Source organism: Anomaloglossus baeobatrachus, chromosome 3, assembly GCF_048569485.1.
Source record: "Anomaloglossus baeobatrachus isolate aAnoBae1 chromosome 3, aAnoBae1.hap1, whole genome shotgun sequence".
NCBI lineage: Eukaryota > Metazoa > Chordata > Amphibia > Anura > Aromobatidae > Anomaloglossus > Anomaloglossus baeobatrachus.
The window spans coordinates 210,077,166-210,098,882 of record NC_134355.1 but is presented as its reverse complement, the minus strand read 5'-3'; the positions used below and the strand labels follow the sequence as shown (position 1 = coordinate 210,098,882).

The window sequence follows — 21,717 nt, the reverse complement described above, 5'->3', positions numbered from 1 at the left end:
CGCCGGCCACCACAGCATAGGAGAAAAATAAAACCTCTCCATGCCCCATGGGGACAGGAAAGACACTGGCTATGGGAGGTGGGAGGGTCCTTTTAACTTCTCTTGTGCTTCCTGTCCCAATTAGGGCGTGGAGAGACAACCTCCTATGCTGTTGTGGAAGGGACTAGAGAAATAAAGATGTAAAGTAGACATATGAGAAGATATTTATTAATTATTTTGTACAGCATAACTAACTGGTTTAAGGATATAAAAAAAAAAATTTTGAAAAAGTACAAATTTTGATACTTTCACAAATAAAAAATATCGACCTAAATTTACCTCTAGCAAAGTATTGTATTTTTTACTTTATAAGAGGCACCTAGGTTTTAGAGAAGGAAAATAACAAAAAAAAATATTTTGAATCAAAGTGTGCTAAAACATTTTAATAAAATAAAAACATTTTAACAATATATACTCAACAGCATTGTAAGTAACATGAACTATGTGTGTGAATGACATGTAAGGGGACGTTTTAATCCTCAGATATGGCACTCTTCTAGTTGTCAGGGAACCCCAGGAATTCCTCATCACTGCTGTCAGCATCTAGGAATCTCAGTTGCTCACAGTCAGTGCTGTTGCTTTCCTCACTGTCCTCATACACACCGTTTCATCCTTTACTGACTGCCATGATGTTTTCACCCACTCACACAATTGAATGATAGTGGGCCTCTTCATTCATCCAGAAGGTGTGAGATTGTGATTGCCAGTAGCCATCCATTTGTTCCATTCTTCTTGCATAAACCCTTTATTGATTGAAACATCAAAGGGTTGGTAAGCCCCCCCTGACATCACAGCGAGATGAGTCTTCCCTTCTTTAACTATCTTTTTAGCGGTTTCACTAATGTGTGCTCTAAACTGGTCCTGCACTAACAGGGCAGGTTTTATTGAGCAGCCCTCGAGGACGTTTGGACCACATTTTGTCAACCCACACCTCTCATTCCATGTTCATCCATCGATAATTTCTCATGAACATGCACAACAACAACTTCCTCAACAACAGCCTCTTTTGGCATTTTTTTCCTTTTGAAAATGAACATTATACAATGGTATATGTTTTTTTTCATGTCCTAAGGTTTTTACTGTTACAGCTTTTGCACTCTTTTCATTAACAGTCCTGTTAGATGGCACATCAAAGGTTAGAAGGACTTCATCCATATTCCCAATCTGGCCTATTTCAAAATCATTTTTCTTTCTGCTGTCAAGTACAAACTTGTGGAAACACAGGATCTTATTCTTGGGGCATTTTTTGAGCGATTCTAGTTTTTGTGCGCATGGCAAGATCGCATCTCCTCATAAATCTGAAGCACCAAGATAGTGATCCTGTAAAGTCATTAATGCCTTTCTCTGCAGCAATGGCTTGGCTTCATATATGTTCATTTTAGTGGACATGGAAAAGCCATTATCTCTCCGCTGCTCTATTTCCATGCTCTTTAGCATATTTTATTACCATACAGTATGGTATTTTTCTTTTTTTGAAGGCAGCTCTGCAGTAGTTGCCGCCACCATTCAGTATCCAGCCCTGCAGAGGAGGAGAATTGCTCTTCTCTCTCTCCTGTTTCTCCAAATAGTCTCCGCCTGCTACGGATAACTAAAATGCAGCCCTCACAAGAGCGTCCACCATTTTATTGAAAATGCAGTCCTCCTCAATAAGAGCGTCCACCATTTTATTGAATCTTGAAGTTTATGAGTAGCTTATGTGCAGACAGAGATCATAGAGAGCCAAAATCTCTATCTGCGCCTGCGCTGCCTCTGACACGACGGACTTCAGGAAAATGGCTGTGGAGGCAGCGCATGTGCAGATAGAGATCTTGGCTCTTTAAGATCTCAATCTGCGCATGTGCCGCCTTTTCAGCCATTTTCCTGAAGTCCATTGCGTCGGAGGCAGCACAGGCACAGATGGAGAGCACGGCTCCGAGATCCATGGCGCCTGCCTCCCCAGCCATTTGCAGGGAAATCCATGGCGCCCTCCTCGCACCACCGTGACACCCCAACTAAGAGCTCACAACAATGACAGCATCGCTTCACTGGTTCCGCTGCTGCAGTCAGTGACAGCACCAGCCTTCTGTGACTCCGGTCCACCGCCGCAGTGCTCCTCGGTAAGCTAAATTCGGATTATAAGACGTACCTCTATTTTCCCCACAATTTGGGGGGTAAAAGTGCATCTTATTATCCGAAAAATACGGTACATTGTGTCATGAAAAAACAATCTCAGAATCAGTGGGATCTGTTTAAGTGTTGCAGACTTATTACCACATAAAGTGACACTAGTAAGATTTAAAAAAACAAAAATTAGGCCTGGTCATTAAGGTAAATATATGTTTCAGTTACTAAGAGGTTAAAATCGTTCACAAAGATAGTTTACTATAGTCATGACATCAAGTCAATTGAATTGTAACTGGGTAAATCCAGCTACTGGGTGAATATCTGCTGTTGAGCTTGTGCTGCTTCTTTCCATTCGACTATGTGAAATTAAGGAAAAAAATTTGAATCGCTGTCCCATTTTACATGGATTCATCAGAACGTCATAGCTTTGTATTAAATGTTGTTGAGTAGTCACATCTTTATTGTTTTCCAGAAGAACCTGAAACAATACAAAGATATAAAAAAATTACAACATTTTTACTGAATTGTATAATTGTGTACATTTAGTAGCATAAAATTTAAGCATTATGACTAGGGATGAGCAATCTCATGGATTTTCGGGTTTGCTGGAGTTTAGTTAAAAGTTTGGTTTGGCACCCGGACGTGACCAGAACCTATAACGCCATATAAGTCAATGGGAACCTGAACTTTTTGGCTTTAAAATTGTCATAGTAAGAGCTGGGGGGCTGCAAAGGTAGCAAAATGGGAGTGAAAGCAGGACAATTACCCTAAAAAGAAATGTGGATAGGGAACAAAATAAATGACATGGGGTCCTCCCTATTTTTGATAACCAGTGCAGAAAAAACAGACAAGTGCGGGCAGCAGCCCTCTGTTTTACTTTGGCTGCATATCAAAAAGCAAGGGCATCCCACGTCGTTTTTTTACATTATTTATTTTTGGTAACCTGCCAAGGTAATAAATTAGTGAATTAGGGAGTGTGGAGGAGTCTTTATTCAAATAGACAGGAAAAAATAGTTTGTGTACGTGGGTTTTGTTTTCATTTTTAACTGACTGGGTTAGTAATGCGGGAGTTTCATAGACACCTCTCTATTACTAACCCCTGGGCTTGATGCCAGGCGACATTACAAGAGTGATGTCAACCCCAAAAATATTACCCCAATTGCCACCGCCCCAGGGCACTCAGGAAGAGCCGGGCAAAGCGCCAGAATTGGCGCATCCAACTTTTTATTTTCCTGTAGATCTAGCTGTGTGAAAGCTTGTTTTTTGCAGGATGAGATATCCTTTTGACTAAACCCCTACATTTTATTATATGTTGTAATGGTAAAAAAATTAAAAGTGTGGAGAAATAGCAAAGACCGTGAAATTCTGCAATTTTTTTCTCATTATTACTATTTACAGACTTCATTTTACTATAAACAACCCACTTTTCTCCCAAATTTAGGGAGGAAAAAATGCAAAAATATGGTATTTATTAATTATTTAATTTAACAATTTTGTGTAATATCTACCGTATTTTTCGGACTATAAGACGCACCAGACTATAAGACGCACCCTTGTTTTAGAGGAGGAAACAATAGAAAAAAAATAAAATTAAAGTAAAAGAATGTGGTCATGACACACTGTTATTTTACTGCTGACAGTGTTACTGAGGTAATAATATCCCCAAATTCTGTCCTCATATCCCCCATTCTGGGTACCTTCCAGGTATATATGGCCCCCATCGTGGAATATGTATGTTCCCCATCATTATATGTGTGATCCTCCAATTTGGTGTGTGTGTATATAGTTATATTGTGTGTGTGTGTGTGTGTATATATAGAGTTATATAGTGTGTATATATAGTTATATAGTGCGTGTGTGTGTGTATAGTTATATTGTGTGTTGTGAGGTATCAACCGGCTGTATTACAAAAGGCCGGTATGTTTTGCAGAAGCGTGGGTGCTCTGCAATGTGAAACTGGCTGGGACCTGTGGTTCCACAGGATTGCATTCATGCAGAGCCATGGAAGGGTGTGTGATGCTGATTACACACTCCTTACCACCTGTGGGTGTGGCTCCAGGGGTTAAAGCAATCCTGTCTCTGAACCTGGGTGGAGAGTGTCGAGGGCAGTCTAGGGAGAGACTGGCTCTAGACTTGCAGTGTGTGTGCTGGAGATGGAGAGAGCAGAAGCAGGGTGTTTTGCACTCCTCCGGAGACCTTCTTCTGAAGGAAGGGGCTTTTAGGTCCATGTGTAAAGCCATGTGGCTGGAGCCAGGGGGAACCTGGAAAGGACACTAGCCACCTTAAGAGGAAGGTAACTGGGATTGGACCTGGGGTCTGGATACTGACAAGGGTCAGTGACACCTGGGTGGCAGTCCAAAAGTGTGTGGACTTTATATTATGTGTTGGTCTTTGAGGAGAAAGCCAACGAACGGCATCTTTATGTTATGTGACCTGATATGGTTTATGGACCTAGCCAACGAACGGCATCTTTATGTTATGTGACCTGATATGGTTTATGGACCTGTTAATAAACCAGATGGTCTGTTAAAGAGACCAATTACTCTGGCGTGCTTTAATCCCGCTACCTGATGTGTGGCCCACATACACTTGGGGCCCACATTGTCACATTATGGTGGAGAATGCGGGCATATGGCCTGGTTGCTAGGGGCAACGCAGCCTGGTTGCTAAGGCAATGCAGCCTGGTTGCTAAGGGCAACGGCCTAGGACATATTCCTGTGGATACGGACTGCTTGCGGTGGATCGGCGGGTCCACGAAAATTTTTTTGAAGCGGTTTGCGGTGGATCGGCGGGTCCACGAAAATTGTCTGCGCACTCAAGCAGCTGGCGGTGGATCGGCGGGTCCACGAACAGGGACAACGCTCTCAAGCACCTGGCGGTGAATCAGCAGGTCGTTGGGGACCTGTGCTGCAGTGGCGAGAGTCAAGCGACTGGAGGTTCCAGGCCAGCCGGAATTGCGAGGCCCTGCTTGGTGAGCAGTGATACACCACAGGCTGGAGATCCTGGTTGTACGGGCGGTACAACCCGGAAAGGTTAGTGGTTCTCTAACCCCCCCCCCCTGTCTTTGACCACCGGGTATTACCCATTGTAGCGCCCCTCCTGTGCCTCTTTTTCGTTACAGCATGGAGGAGCTCCTGAACCAGCTGCTGCAGAGTCAGCAGCACCAACAGCATGTGCCTGGAGGTCCAGTGACAGCAGTGGGGGCTGAAAGCCAAAAAGAGGGAATGGTCCCTGCGGACATTGTGGAGGAGCTGTACCAGTTCCTGGTCCGGGGACAGCAGGAGCTGTCGGTGTGTAGCGATGTCACAGCCATGGACCAGTTTGAGCGTTCCCTTCAGGGGCCAGTATGGACACTGGGTACCCAGGGAGACAAGGACAAACGGTGTGAACTGGGGGCTAAGGACATTGCATGGAAACCGCAAAAGGGGGCGGAGTTCCAGAAGGGAATAGTTGCCCATAAGGGGGTGGAGTCCCATAAAGGGGTGGTTGCCCATAAGGGGGTGGAGTCCCATAAAGGGGTGGTTGCCCATAAGGGGGTGGAGTCCCATAAAGGGGTGGTTGCCCATAAGGGGGTGGAGTCCCATAAAGGGGTGGTTGCCCATAAGGGGGTGGAGTCCCAGAAAGCGGTGGTCCCCCAAAAGAGGGCGGAGCATCCCAAATCCAAGGGTGAAGTGGTGCAGATGGACTGTAGCCAGGGACAACAGTGTTCATGCCTTAAGTGTCCTGTTTGCAATATAGACCACCCATCCGACGAGAAGCCACGTCTGTGTTCCGTGGAAGTGGATGGGGAATCTGTAACAGGAGTCGTAGACTCAAGGAGCTCGGTGACCCTGGTGAGGGCCACCTCTGATGTCCACTTGATTCCTGGAAGGAAGATCCACGTCGGCTGCACCCACAGTAATGAGACAGAATACCCGGTCTCCAGCGTGGTCATTAAGACAGCCTGGGACAGTGGTTCTCATGATGTTGGTGTAGTCTCAGATTTACTGCACCCAATTATTATAGGTTGGGACTCTAAATTATTTGTGCACTTGTGGAAGCAGGGGGACGTATACGGTTGCTTGTGTAAGAGCCGGAACAGCCCAAAGGAAACCCCACCACATTGGGAGGTGAAAAGGGGTCCTTGTTGTGCAGTTATGTGTGGTAAGGAGGAGATAGCACCTCCTAAAATTGACTGTCCTAAGTTAGGGGTGACCAAAGAAAATGATGGACGGACCCAACTTAGTGACATAAGGACTAAGGGAATAACCGATAGTGTGACCGTTAAAAACGGGGTAGCTCCAGAAAGGGAGGCAGATATCTGGTTAAGTGGGGACATGATAGTCCAGGATACCAGGGGGAGCGATGATGACTCCAGTAAAGACACTGACTCTAGTAAGGTGACAAACGAGTACAGTGTGGTACAGATGGGCGAGAAGGGCAAAACTTCCTCCCGACGCCGAAGACGTAATAAGCGCCGAGAGGGGGCACAGTGTAGGCCGTCTGAGGGTGCAGAGAAAGTGACATGCCTGATTAATAAAGACATGGTGCTAATAACACCTGCTACGGTGGAGTCAGACGGTGATATCCTACAAAAGACTGAGGAATCAGAGATTGAACTGACACATTGTGACGACAGAAATCAGCGCGCTGCAAGTGCAGAGAAGGAGCCAACCAAGGACGTAATGGTGGTGGTCCCTATGATTTCAAAGTGTGAAGTTGATAGTCTGTCAGGCGAGAATGGTATAGGAAATGGAATCCTAGAGAGTGTGGGGGAAGGAATAATCCCCAACAGTCGTGGTGAGCAGACTGGTGAACTACCAAGTGCTGGGGTGGATGACAGCGAATTTAGCCCCAAATCTCTAAAAGGAACAGAGTGCCATGTTGAAGGGTGTGACACCCAGGCTGAGGGTGACACTGCAGAGACCCCAGAGGAAGTGGAAGATAATGCAGTGAAGAACCAAGAAACAGCTGGCGCTGAAGTGAAGAGAGCCTCTGAGGAGGTGAAGCCTGGACCAGAGGTCTCATCCAGGACTGGGAGCCTGCCTGACCTGCTTGGTAAAACCATGATGGAGGATATAGAGAAGGTCATGGATAAGAAGAGTAAGAAACCCAAATGTTCTGAAGCTGAGGTGGAAGAAGCCTCAGAAATAGTGTGTCATAGACCAGAGAGGTCCGCAAGTGAAGACTCATTCAAGAGGATGAGCAAAGACCATCTGCAACAAGAGATACTTCTTAGGCAGGCTACTGAGAGTCGAGTAAGGGAGCTGGAGAAAGAAGTGGCTGAGCTCCGAAGTCGCTTGGCAGAGTACCAGTCCAAGTCCCAGGGAGACTTGGAGCAGATGGAGCAGCGAGTGTCACTCCTGACCAAACTTGTTGAAGCAGGGGAGGCCCAAAGAGAGCTAACTCTGGAAGCTAAACTTGACAAGCATGTGGCAGGGATGAATGAGACTTCTGTAGTCAAGTGCATGGTGGATATACCTGAGGACTTAAGAGAAGCGTGTGCCACCGGGTGCATGCATGACGAATTTAAGAGAGCTGTGGAAGCGTGTGAGGTCTACTGTACCCCAGGGGCTGAACAGTTAGTGATATTGTCTACCAGTAAAATTACTGGGCAGCGGGTGGCTATTCTAAAGGACATGCACTTCAGATGTGTTCGTATGAAGTGGCAGGCCCAACTGCAAAAGGAAGAAGCCACTAGACAGCTAGAGTATAAAAGGAAAGCGCAGAGTCTGGCGGAAGATATTGTCCAAGTACCCCGGGCTCTGGTGGGGAGAGTCATTGGAAAAACCGGACGAGTCATGCAAGACATGGTGAATAAGTCGGGATTGGTGAGATTAAGAATCCCTGCTGCTAATGAGAGCAAGATACCCAGGGAAGCTGGTATGGTTCCGTTTGTCTGTGTCGGGACTGTAGAGAGTCTTGGAACCATTCGAAGCCTTATTGAATATCGGGTACACCATGTACGTGACATGGAGCGGTTGTGGCAAGAAAACCTGAAAATTAAGGAGCAGCTTCGCCAACTGTGTGGGGGACAGCAGCCGTCTTCCACCCGTTGTTCAGTGGAAAGAAGTGGAAGATGGCGTGTCGGTCCAGTAGTTCAGACGCGCGATAAAAGGAATCGCCGACAGAGTGGTAACCTACGATGTACGGTAGATAGTGGCCGCTATGAGCTTAGAGTTCCCGACAGTAGCCTTGGGGGTACTCGAGAAAGCCTAGGTTCGGACAAGACTGTAGGTTTGACTGGGGACATGTCTCTCTACTACGGTGACCCTGGGAGGGGGTCAGGGAGAGAACGGTCTGGAAATGGGACGTCCTTTAACCCTAGGTTGACCAGACAGGGTTTGGTGACAGTGTCGGGCGATGCCTCAGGGACTACTGCTCTTGGACGGCCCTCTCGACTGGTGGGGCATGGCAGCGGGGATGCCCTGTCTCGCGGCCCCAGGTCATTGGCAAGTGTTCTCCCCTACGGGTTTGAACAGAGGGGGAGGGTATGTGAGGTATCAACCGGCTGTATTACAAAAGGCCGGTATGTTTTGCAGAAGCGTGGGTGCTCTGCAATGTGAAACTGGCTGGGACCTGTGGTTCCACAGGATTGCATTCATGCAGAGCCATGGAAGGGTGTGTGATGCTGATTACACACTCCTTACCACCTGTGGGTGTGGCTCCAGGGGTTAAAGCAATCCTGTCTCTGAACCTGGGTGGAGAGTGTCGAGGGCAGTCTAGGGAGAGACTGGCTCTAGACTTGCAGTGTGTGTGCTGGAGATGGAGAGAGCAGAAGCAGGGTGTTTTGCACTCCTCCGGAGACCTTCTTCTGAAGGAAGGGGCTTTTAGGTCCATGTGTAAAGCCATGTGGCTGGAGCCAGGGGGAACCTGGAAAGGACACTAGCCACCTTAAGAGGAAGGTAACTGGGATTGGACCTGGGGTCTGGATACTGACAAGGGTCAGTGACACCTGGGTGGCAGTCCAAAAGTGTGTGGACTTTATATTATGTGTTGGTCTTTGAGGAGAAAGCCAACGAACGGCATCTTTATGTTATGTGACCTGATATGGTTTATGGACCTAGCCAACGAACGGCATCTTTATGTTATGTGACCTGATATGGTTTATGGACCTGTTAATAAACCAGATGGTCTGTTAAAGAGACCAATTACTCTGGCGTGCTTTAATCCCGCTACCTGATGTGTGGCCCACATACACTTGGGGCCCACATTGTCACAGTGTATATAGTTATATAGTGTGTGTGTGTGTGTAAATATATATATATGTGATCCAACCCTATCCAGGTATACAGTAATGCCTTTATAGACTATATTATTTATTGCCTTACTTTTACTGATGTGATGCTCACCATGCTTCAGTTTGGTCCTGGCATTACAAACAAAGTCTCCCATATCTCAAGGCCCTGCAGTGATGTAATGAAGAGGCGGGGCACTGTGCTGCTCTGGCCCACCCCTCTGCATTACATCACTGTAGGTCCTTGTCAGCTACGGGAGACTGTTTCTAGTGCAAAGGCAGGAGCAAAGCGAAAGTAATTTGAGCCCTCAGCACAGAGACTACGGGCTGTGCTGTGAAGGTATGCCGTGCTCTGGCCCGGACACTGCAGTGATCTGTACTTCCCCCGGGCCAGACATGACTGCAGCGGCACCCTGCTCCTGCCTCCTAAACGGCGGACACACAGTTACACCAGCCACTGCAGGAAGCCGGCGTCTGGAGCTCCCACGTGTGACCGCTGTTTACATTAAACAAGTATTCATTAGCTGCTCCTCACACCTGCTGACTGCAGAAAGAGATGGGTGGGGAGCAGCTAATGAATATTCGTTTACTTTAAGCAGCGGGCACACGTGGTTTCTCCAGCCGCCGGCTTCCTGCAGCAGCGACCCTCCCTGCCTCCTGTGATCCCACTGCATAGCGCTGACTCCCCACAGCTCCCTACCCCGCAGCTTCAGACCATAAGACGCACCCCACACTTTCCCCCCAAATTTGGAGGAAAAAAGTGCGTCTTATGGTCCGAAAAATACGGTATCTGGTTTTAGGGCATAAACCTTAAAAATTTGAAAAATGCTAAAATTTTGACCAAAATTCCAATATTTTCACAAATTAAAAGCAAAAATATTTTGTGAGATTCAGGGAAAAAGATCTGTGTCAGATGTGCAGGTCTGTTTTGGGACATTCATTTCATGAAAATTGCACTGATCTTGATGCAATGTACTCATCAAAACATCTGACTGATTCTGCAATTACAACTTTTTACAAAGTCACATTTTATTTTTTTGAGCCAATGTACTCCAGTCACCTATTGTGATTTTATGTACTGTTTTTTTGTAATTATGCCTTTTTGCTGTAAAATCTATAATGATTTTGCTCAAAATTCATGTACCATATGCCCTATTTTGAAGAGTTTGACACTTAACAGATGCCTCAATAGAAAAAAAAATAATAGAAGCGTGACTTAAAAAGAAAAAAAACACATATGATAATTTGAGCCCTGACTATTTCGTGAATAACTTATTGTTCTTAGCCAGGGAGATCGTGGAGACCAATGTGACTAAGCTTTTAGCCTGAAATTCATCAATTTGTATTTTGCCTCTTTCCGTTAAGCTACGTTCACAAGTTCAGAATTTGCGATGGGTAAATCCAATATAAACGTTTCTCTGAATCTTGTTAGATTTCCGTGGCTATCACTAATTTCTGCTGCAGGTTCACCCGGGGATCGGCATGAGGATTAGCTCCATTGTCATATAAAAAGATTAATCTTGGGTTTCCCTGTGATGAACTAAGCAAATAATGAGTATGCAGTTGTAAAATCTGCAGCGCAGTCATTACTTATGGTTTTATTTCCCTCACCATAAACAAATTTGAAAATTGCTATTATCTTTAACCACAATAATACCATTCCAATAAGATTTTTGGGATCAGAGTTGCCCATTGTAATCAATGTACTTGAAGCCATCGATATGGCATTCATTCTTTATGGATCTTTGCAATTAATAACACAGAAAACCGTATGTGGTCTGTTACTATATTTCACATTGTGGATATATTAAACATATGCCATATGGTGACGTACAGATGACAATACGAATGAAAAATAGTTTGTTGAAAATCGAACAATTTTGCCTATGCTCGAATGAGCCCAGCTTTGGGCCTCAGCTAGACGTCAGTTTTGAAAGATAGAACATGCACCCAATATTGTCTATGGGGCTGATCATATGTCGCTGTGGGTGACAAAGGGGGGTGACAAACTTTTATTTACTTTAGTAAATTACACTATCTTTTTTAAAACTTTTATTACTTTTCTTTTAAGTATTCTTAGGAGATGTGATTCTGTGATTGTTCAACAGCTTACACTATATAAGCCAATATTACTGTATTGCATCATATAGCTAAACTGCCATTCTTCTATGAAGCCCAGATGTGGATAGGAGGACTAACATGGCCACCATGGGGGGCCTTCTGCAGGTCCACACCTGATAGATTGTTATTCTCTTATAAGCCCAGGTGCATATTGGAGGACCAACATGGCCACTATGGGGGCCTACAACAGGTCCCCACATCCTATGGTATTTCATGTGTGCCCCACGATCACATTGTTGGAGAGGGTGGTGCCATGGGTGCTGGTGCAGGCATAAATAGGCAAGTTAGCCATTTAAATTAAGTGATTGTCAGTGGCATTTAAATGGTTAACCTCAGGGATCAGAGCTAGCTCTGGCCGCTGTTGTTACTGCCATATGTTTGGCTACGTAATAAAGTTGGCATATCCCCTGTGACTATATGATGTATCTTTAAATCACTTAATCCTATTGTTCTTTCTCACTAAATCATAAAGAAAAATCTGAATTTTTACTGGTGAAAAATATAATTAAATGAGACATACCTTCATTCTTAAATCAATTCCCATGTTCTTCAAAAACTCTTGTTGTGGAATAGGGCCTAGTGAAACAACAGAATTTCCAACTATTCTTTTCAAGAAGCTAAAATCGACATCTGCTGTAAGATCCACAACTCCAGGGTTTTCTAGCACATTATACAGCTGATGAGCTCGAAATCCCTAAAATACAAGATATCCCAGTTTATGCTTCATAAGAAAATAATTATTGCTCCATTTTATGTCATTAGTGCTTTCTATATGACCTAATGAAATAAAATTGCAGTTATACTTTATTTTTTTGCTAACAAAATGGTTAAAGAAACCGTCAACTAATAGGAAGCCTCAAATGACAGAGGCAAACTTTAGTGTTAAAGATGAAATTATGTCACGGGAAGCACTGGAGTACGTTGTACCTGCTTGGTAACACACACACACACACGTATATATATATATATATATATATATATATATATATATTATATATATATACATACATATACACACACATATGTGTGTATATATACAGTCATATGAAAAAGTTTGGGCACCCCTATTAATGTTAACCTTTTTTCTTTATAACAATTTGGGTTTTTGCAACAGCTATTTCAGTTTCATATATCTAATAACTGATGGACTCAGTAATATTTCTGTATTGAAATGAGGTTTATTGTACTAACAGAAAATGTGCAATCCGCATTTAAACATAATTTGACCGGTGCAAAAGTATGGGCACCCTTATCAATTTCTTGATTTGAACACTCCTAACTACTTTTTACTGACTTACTAAAGCACTAAATTGGTTTTGTAACCTCATTGAGCTTTGAACTTCATAGGCAGGTGTATCCAATCATGAGAAAAGGTATTTAAGGTGGCCACTTGCAAGTTGTTCTCCTATTTGAATCTCCTATGAAGAGTGGCATCATGGGCTCCTCAAAACAACTCTCAAATGATCTGAAAACAAAGATTATTCAACATAGTTGTTCAGGGGAAGGATACAAAAAGTTGTCTCAGAGATTTAAACTGTCAGTTTCCACTGTGAGGAACATAGTAAGGAAATGGAAGAACACAGGTACAGTTCTTGTTAAGCCCAGAAGTGGCAGTGTACACACACACACACACACACACACACACACACACTACAGTTCAAAAATTTTAGGTTCACTTAGATATTTCCTTATTTTTTAACGAAAAGCACATTTTTTCAATGAAGCTAACATTAAACAGAAATACACCCTACACATTCTTAATGTGGTAAATGACTATTCTAGCTGCAAACATTATTTTTTAATGCAACATCTACATAGGTGTATAGAGGCCCATTTCCAACAACCACCACTCAAGTGTTCTAATGGTACATTGTGTTTGCTAACTGTGTTAGAAGGCTAGTAGATGTTTAGAAATCCCTTGAAAACCCTTGTGCAAGTATGTTCGCACAGCTGAAAACAGTTTTGCTGATTGGAGAAGCTATAACACTGACCTTCCTTTGAGCTAGTTGAAAATCTGAAGCATTACATTTGTTGGTTCCATTAAACTCTCAAAATGGCCAGAAAAAGAGAACTTTCATGTGAAACTCGACAGTCTATTCTTGTTCTTAGAAAGGATATTCCATGTGAGAAATTGCCAAGAAACTGAAGATTTCCTACAATGGTGTGTACTATTCCATTCAGAGGAGAGCACAAACAGGCTCTAACCAGAGTAGAAAGAGAAGTGGGAGGCCCCGCTGCACAACTGAGCAACAAGAGAAGTACATTAGAGTCTCTAGTTTGAGAAATCGACGCCTCACAGGTCCTCAACTGGCAGCTTCATTAAATAGTACCCGCAAAATGTCAGTGGCAACGTCTACAGTGAAGTGGCGACTCCGGGATGCTGGCCTTCAGGGCAGAGAGGCAAAGAAAAAGCCATATCTGAGACTGGCTAATAAAAGGAAAAGGATAATATGGGCAAAAGAACACAGACATTGGACAGAGGAAGATCTGAAAAAAGTGTTATGGTTATGAACAGACAAATTGAAGTTTGAGGTGTTTGGATCACACAGAATAACATTTGTGAGATGCAGAAGAACTGAAAAAATGCTGGAAGAGTGCCTGATGCCAACTCTCAAGCATGGTGGAGGTAATGTGATGGTCTGGGGTTACTTTCGTGCTGGTAAAGTGGGAGATTTGTACAAGGTAAAAGGGATTTTGAATAAGGAAGCTATCATTCCATTTTGCAAAGCCATGCTATACCCTGTGGACAGCGCTTGACTGGAGCCAATTTCATCCTACAACAGGACAATGACCCAAAGCACACCTCCAAATTATGCATGAATTATTTAGGGAAGAAGCAGGCTGGTATTTTATCTGTAATGGAGTGGCCAACCCAGTCACCAGATCTCAACCTTATTGAGCTATTGTGGGAGCAGCTTAACCGTATCGTACGCAAAAAGTGCCCATCAAGCCAATCCAACTTGTGGGAGGGGGGAAGCATGGGGTGAAATATCTACAGATTACCTCCGCAAATTAACAGTTTAGAATGCCAAAGGTCTGCAAAGCTGGAATTGCTGCAAAGGAGCATTCTTTGACGAAAGCAAAGTTTGAAGGAGAAAATTATTATTTCAAGTAAAAATCATTATTTCTATCCTAGTCAATGTCTGGACTATATTTTCTATTCATTATGCAACTCATTTGATAAATAAAAGTATTATTTTTCATTGAAAAGACAAAATTGTCTGTTTGGGTGACCCCAAACTTTTGACCAAACTTTTGAACTGTAGTGTATGTGGGCTTACATTAGATATTATTTTGAAGAAACTCATGTTGCATAGCATGGTTGTAGAGGGATAGGTTTCCTAGACATTGGGGTCACAATATGGCAAGTCTTGGGAGACCCAAATCAACTGGGTTAACTAGACCTCACATCATTCCAACTTTGGATTGGAGTCCAAACTACAGCAGTTTGCCCATGGAACTTAGCAGCTGCAATGCATTAAAAATTTTCAGACCTCACCATACACCTAAGAACGGCATTATTAAGAGAAATAAAAAATATGGTCTATTCAATAAAAAAGCTAAGCCGTTGTCCTCACTGCACATTAGAGAGTATCCCTGGAAAAGAAAGTGCATTGTTCCAATGAATATCAAAAGGCATCAGAATGGTGAGGGATTTGCTTCGTGGACAGGAGTCAAGCTGAAGAAGTGTACACAGAGAAATTGTTGGAACTATTTCATGTGGAGCTCAAAGAAGACATTGACATCTCCGACTCTCTTGAAGCTATGGGTCATATATTACTCATTGTGGCCAAGAGATGTCTTCATCAGAAAAGGCTCCAACCACACATAGCAAGAGTAGGATAGGTTACCGCTCAAACCAAAGTAGTATCATTTATGGAGGCTGGACATAAAAGTATAAATAATTGCAGACAAAGTTTTCTAAGAATTGGTGGTCCTTTACTTGCAAGTATATTTCCCAAAACGAAATCCAACATGTAGAGTGACCATTCACTCAAATGATCAAATTGCATTTGATGGAGACTATAGCAGGAGTTCTAGGTAAATATGAAATCTAGTAGGGAAAAATGATCATACTCTCCATTAGAACATTTTTACTGTTTAGTGGTTTGCACTTGGAGGGGGGGAAGGAGAGGTTTGGGGTCTTGTTGCAGTTCTTTGTTGAAAGTAATTGTTTTTGATATAAAAAAAAACAAGAGAGAATTTGTCAGCTCATCCATAGGGAGACATAGCGCACTGAATCTTGCGGTGCAGCAGGAGTAGGTAGGGAAAAACTGATGAACCAGGGTGTGTTCTTCATTTAAAATCCTTAAATGGTAATTAAATAAAGTAATCCTAAAAAAAGAGACGTTGCCGCTTCACATCCGAAGATGCCTCAGCTGCCCGGGCAGGCACACTGAATTGGGGTGTATGTCCCTAGATTAATTTCATATGTGGGCATGCTCCGAGCCTTCTCACGTCTCCTTGGGAGCGCACACGCTAAGCGTGTCCCTGTGCTTCTGCCGTTGTGAGCTCTTGGAGCATGCCCGCATATGAAATTAACCTGGGGACGTACACGCAGATTCACTACGCATGCCCAGGCAGCTGATTGGCAATGCAGAAGCGAGGGATTATATGTGAGATTGCCATGATGTTAGCCAGTAACGGCACTCGATCACAATGCAGGGGGGCGTGTATAATTTGAAAACGGAGCCTGACTGAAAGTGACTGAACTAAAGGCAAGCACCACCCCATGACTGAAAGAAAAGGTTTGTAATACATTTACATGAGCATAAAAAGTGTTTGTTTTTTTTCTTATGATAAATATGGGGAACTTTTTGTTTGGAAAAAACAACGTGAGCGAGGCACATTGCATGACTAACAAATCATTCGGGACGGTTTAATACAAAAAAATGATGTGATTGGGTTCCCTTAAGTACTAACACGGCATTAAAGAATATAAACACAGCAGCACAGTGGCTCAGTGGTTAGCATTACAGTTTTGCAGCACTGGAGTCCTGGTTTCAAATCTCACCAAGGACAACATCTGCCAGGAGTTCATATGTTCTCCCCGTGTTTGCGTGGGTTTCCTCCGGGTACTCCGGTTTCCTCCCATACTCAAAAGTAGAGTTGAGTGATGTTCGAGTCGAACGGTTCGCCAATTTCAAGTTCGAGTGATTTTGGGCAGTGTTTGAGTCAGTCGAATGATTTGCTTCGAGTTCGGCAGTTCGAGTTACCATTCGAGAACGGTTCGATCACCAAAGCGTGGCTTTTCACAGTAAGTATGTGCGCACGTTGCGTATCTGCATGCGTCCTGCGTCCCCAGCACAATCCCTCTCCCTTTCCTACTCACCGATCACGGGCTCCTCGCTGCACGGCTGTCACAAATCTCCGGCGGCTTTTCCTGTTTTGAAAATGGCTGCCGCTTCATTATTCAATCAGGTATCCCTGCCTTCCCCGCCCACCGGCGCCCATGATTGGTTGCAGTCAGACACGCCCCCACGATGAGTGACAGCTGTCTCACTGCAACCAATCACAGCCGCTGGTGGGCGGGTTTATATCGTGCAGTAAAATAAATAAATAAATCAAAAAAAATAATAAATACCAGCCAGGATAAAGCCACACGGCTGGAGGCTGGTATTGTCAGGATGGGGAGCGCCACGTTATGGGGAGCCCACCAACCTAACAATATCAGCAGGTAGCTGCCCGGAATTGCTGCATCCATTAGACGCGGCTGACCTGGCTCATCCCGAATTGCCCTGGTGCGGTGGCAATCAAGGTAATAACGGGGTTAATCATGACAAGTGTCTCCCCGAGACACCGACCATGATTAACCTGTAAGTGAAAGTAAAGAAACACACAGCGAAAAATCCTTTATTTGGAATAAAGGACAAAAAACACCTCATTTCCCTCTTTATTAATCTGAAAACAACAATCCAGGTCCGAAGTAATCCACACGACGCTTTCAGCTCTGCTATATGAAGATGACAGGGAGCCCCGTAGAACACGAGCGATCTGTGTCCTCTCCACGCAGCACCTGAAGTGAGCCGCGCTGTCACCAGAGACTTCACTCTGCAATGCAGAGGTCAAGATGACCAAATCTTCCCATGTTTCTCATTAGAGGCAGTGGCTCAATAGTTAGAGCTACTGCCTACGGAGCATTAGTTCACGAGTTCAAGTCCCGGCCGCCCCGGTAAAGAATTGGATTTATTTTAATTTTAAATTATAATTATTATTTATAATTATAATTTAATTTAATTATGCACTGAGGGGAGGAGCCGGACATCAGCTGTGACCCGCGGGCCACACCTAAAATCGGAGCAGTGCACAGAATGAGGCTGCATTGTTCTCTCCTCTCTCTCTCTCTTCTCTTTCTCTTCTCTCTCTCTCTCCCTTTCTCTCTCTCTCTTCTCTCTCTCCTATCACTATCTCTCTTCTATTTCTCTCTCTTCTCTCTCCTCTTCTCTAATCTTCTCTCTCTCTTCTTTCTCTCTTCTCGCTCTTTTCTTTCTCTCTCTCTCCCTCTCTCTTCTCTTTTCTCTCTCTTTTCTCAATCTTTTCTCTCTCTCAGACCTGGCGATGCTCAGCTGATGCAGTCACCTGACGGAATCAGCTGACACTAAGTCGAGCGGTGAGGCCGGCGTTTTACCACCCGGTCGGCTAAACTATCAGCTGCTGCTGTCAGACAGGAGTCTGCACAGAAGTGTGTAGTTTGTTTTTTTTGGTTTTTTTTTTGCACTCATGCATCAGCTGATCATGTAACAGCCGTTTATACAAATCAGCTGCTGTGTCATGTGATTCAGGCCCTTGAACCTGACACATCATCTGATCGCTTTGCCTTCCAGCAAACCGATCAGATGATATTGGTTCCGTATTGGATGGCGTGGGACCCTTGACCCAGGATTACTGCAGAGGGGGGTTCTTTATTTCAATAAAGATGGAGTCCCTAATTGTGTTGTCTTTTATTTCTAATAAAAAATATTTTTCTGTGTGTTGTGTTTTTTTTTATCTGTACTAGAAATTCATGGTGGCCATGTCCAATAATGGCGTGACACCATGAATTTCGGGCTTAGGGCCAGTTGATAATATACAGCTAGCCCTAACGCTATTATTACATAGCGAGCCACCCGTCACCAGGTCAGCTGGAAGAGTTGGATACAGCGCCAGAAGATGACGCTTCTATGAAAGCGCCATTATCTGGGGCGGCTGCGGACTGCAATTCATAGCAGGGGTGCCCAGAAAGCTTTGGCACCCTGCGCTGCGGATTCCAATCCCCAGCTGCCTAGTTGTACCTGGCCGGACATAAAAATTGGGTGAAGCCCACGTCATTTTTTTTTTTTTAATTATTTGATAAAAAAAAAAAAAAAAAAAAGGGGCTTCCCTATATTTTTGGTTTCCAGCCGAGTACAAATAGGCAGCAGAGAGGTTGGGGGCAGCCCGTAGCTGCCTGCTGTACCTGGCTAGCATACAAAAGCATGGCGAAGCCCACATAATTTTTTTAGGGGGCAAAAAACTCCTGCATATAGTCTTGGATGGAGTATGCTGAGCCTTGTAGTTCTGCAGCTGCTGTCTGTATGGAGGAGAGCAGACAGCAGCTGCAGAACTACAAGGCTCAGCATGCTCCATTCACTAGTGTATGCAGGAGAGCAGACAGCAGCTGCAGAAGTACAAGGCTCAGCCTACTCCATCCAGGACTGTATGCAAAAGTTTTTTGCCCTCCAAAAAAATTACGTGGGCTTCGCCATATTGTTGTATGCTAGCCATGTATAGCAGGCAGGTACGGGCTGCCCCCAACCCCTAGCTGCCTATTTGTACCTGGCTGGGAACTAAAAATATAGGGAAGCCCTTATTTTTACTTAATTCATGAATTTTATGAAATAATTAAAAAAAAAAAAAAACAAAACGATGTAGGCTTCGCCCCATTTTTGTGTCCAGTCGGGTACAACTAGGTAGCTGGGGATTGGAATCCACAGCACAGGTTAGCCCGAGGTTTCTGGGCCCCTCTGCTGCGAATTGCAGTCCGCAGCCGCCCCATCATCTGGCGCTGTATCCAACTCTTCCAACAGCCCTGAAGCTGGGTGGCTTGTTGGGTAATCATGAGTTAATACTGGCTTTGTTTTACTAGCTAGTCTTAAGTCAGAGATTCTTAATGTCAGGCACGTTTGACCCGGCCATTAAGAATCTCCAATAAATGGTAAAAAAAAAAAAAGACACCACACAGAGAAAAAATACTTTAATAGAAATAAATACACAGACACACTTAGCAACTCCATGTTTATTACTCCCTTTCATCCCTCCACGATCCTGGTCTTCTGTCTTCATTCTCCTTCAACCCATGCAGCTCTGCTACATCAGACAGCACTGCATGGGAGGACGACGCTGCTGCTGCTCCCCGTGCAGTCTATTCACTCAGTGAGAGTGAGCAGAGGCTGCGGGCTGTAAGCGGCGACGTCACTGCTGCCACCGTTGCTCAAGTAATCTGACAGGCGGGTTACAATAGCAACGGTGCTCCGATCACGTGATTCCCGGTGCCGCAATTCACCAGCTGTGGCAGCCAGTCCTTGCATGTGGGCTGACTCTGTAAAGAGCGCCCACATCCAGGAACGAGGAAGCAGACCATGTGCCAGAGCATCTCGCCGGTACACAGAGATGCACAAACGAGCACCGCGTACCGGAGAGATGCACTGACAGGACCTAGCATGACATCTAGCCATGTGACCAGTCTGTAGCCAATGAGATAATACACACGTGACTGGTCACATGCTTTGACGACGTCACGGAAGGTCCTATCATCAGTGCTGGTTACCGGGAGGACACAGCGATTATCGGAAAAAAAAAGAGGCGGGAGACAGAGTGCAGAACGCTTCGCGGGGACCTGTAAGTGTAATGGCAATGTTTATTAACTGTATGTCTGTGTACATGTATAATGTGTTTTTATGTGTTTGTGTTTGCTTGCCATTGTTTTCAATGGGGTTCGAAGGAGTTTGTCGAACGTTCGTCGAACGGAGCCTCCGTTTGATGAACTGAACCGAACTCGAACACTAGGGGGGTGGCTCATCTCTAATCAAAAGACATATAGGCAGGGCATTTAGATTGTGAGCCACAATGGGTACAGTGTTGCTGATCTATGTAAAAGACTATGGAATTACTAACGCTATATAAGTGAATACACCTAAAGCGGGTGCTTTTTTTTTTAGTTACAAATTTAATGGGTTCAGAAAGCATTTCAGCTAGTATTACTTAATATTGGGATTTTTGATGATCTCTAACTGCATTGAATTTGGGACTAAAAGTAGTGATAAAAGCAGTGGAATTTTGATTGCTGTCTTCCCTTATTTCATTGCTGGGCAATATTTGATTGCGGTTTTTGTTACTGACAATATTATCTACTCAAGTGAAAGCTGCATCTCTTTGTGATATCCTGTTTCTCTTGACTGTTATACAATTCTGAAGTTGAGTTCCTTTTTGATCTATATAGTTCTCCTAATGGAATGTTTTTTAATAACATGTTTTGGATGACAATATTTTGCATGTAAAATGGAGTTAGTAGCAGTGATTTTCCTGAATGGGGATATAACCCCATCATGACATCTGCAGTACATGTTTGGAGCATGTCTGAAACGGGTGTATGGACCAGGCTTACGGAGTGTGCTCGCTCCATATCTGGCAGGTAATGGCTGTGAATTACAGCCAAGACATGCCTCCAACAATCAAATGAGGAGCGGAGTTCCACCTGCGATTCTTAACATCCCGTTGTCAAACTGTCAGTGAGATGTAACATGCGCTGGCATGGGGGCACGCCATTTCCAGCTCCCATCGGCACACCTATGAAGTGATCGCGGATTGCCGAAGGGTTGCAATGACCTGCCACAGGGAGTCTGCTGAAGACCTCCATGCTTGCCATAGCAGAGCTGCTTTCAAACCTTCTTGACAGTGCTTCAAGGAAGACTGATTTTAACTATATGCATCAATGCTATGGCACTGCTGTAGTAAAAAGGAAATTTAAAAAAAAGAAAGAAAAGAAAAGTAAAAAGAAATATCTGACCCCTCTCTCATAAAAATATAAAACTTCAAATCACCCCACTTTTTGACCCATTAAAATGAAAGATAATTTAAAAAAAAAAAAAATCACATTTTATGTTGTATCACTGAGTTCAGAAAAGCAAATCTATCGAACTATAAAAAAAATAAACAGAAAAAATTCAAAAATGCCAAAATTTGGGGATTTTTTTGGTCCTTGCTGTAGCAAGTGATCATAA

General features: G+C 44.0%; 1 protein-coding gene across 1 annotated transcript in view; it reads right to left on the bottom strand.

The window, feature by feature from the left end:
- Positions 1-359: 359 nt before the first annotated feature.
- NDUFAF7 (NADH:ubiquinone oxidoreductase complex assembly factor 7) overlaps positions 360-21,717 on the bottom strand; it is a 198,925-nt gene continuing 177,567 nt past the window's right edge. Inside the window, exons 9-10 of the mRNA XM_075339703.1 lie at positions 12,000-12,173; positions 360-2,620 (exon numbers count right to left, since the gene is read on the bottom strand). Of these exons, the coding sequence (XP_075195818.1) occupies positions 2,420-2,620; positions 12,000-12,173 (375 nt within the window). The 3' untranslated portion in view covers positions 360-2,419. The remainder of the gene's footprint in view (positions 2,621-11,999; positions 12,174-21,717) is intronic.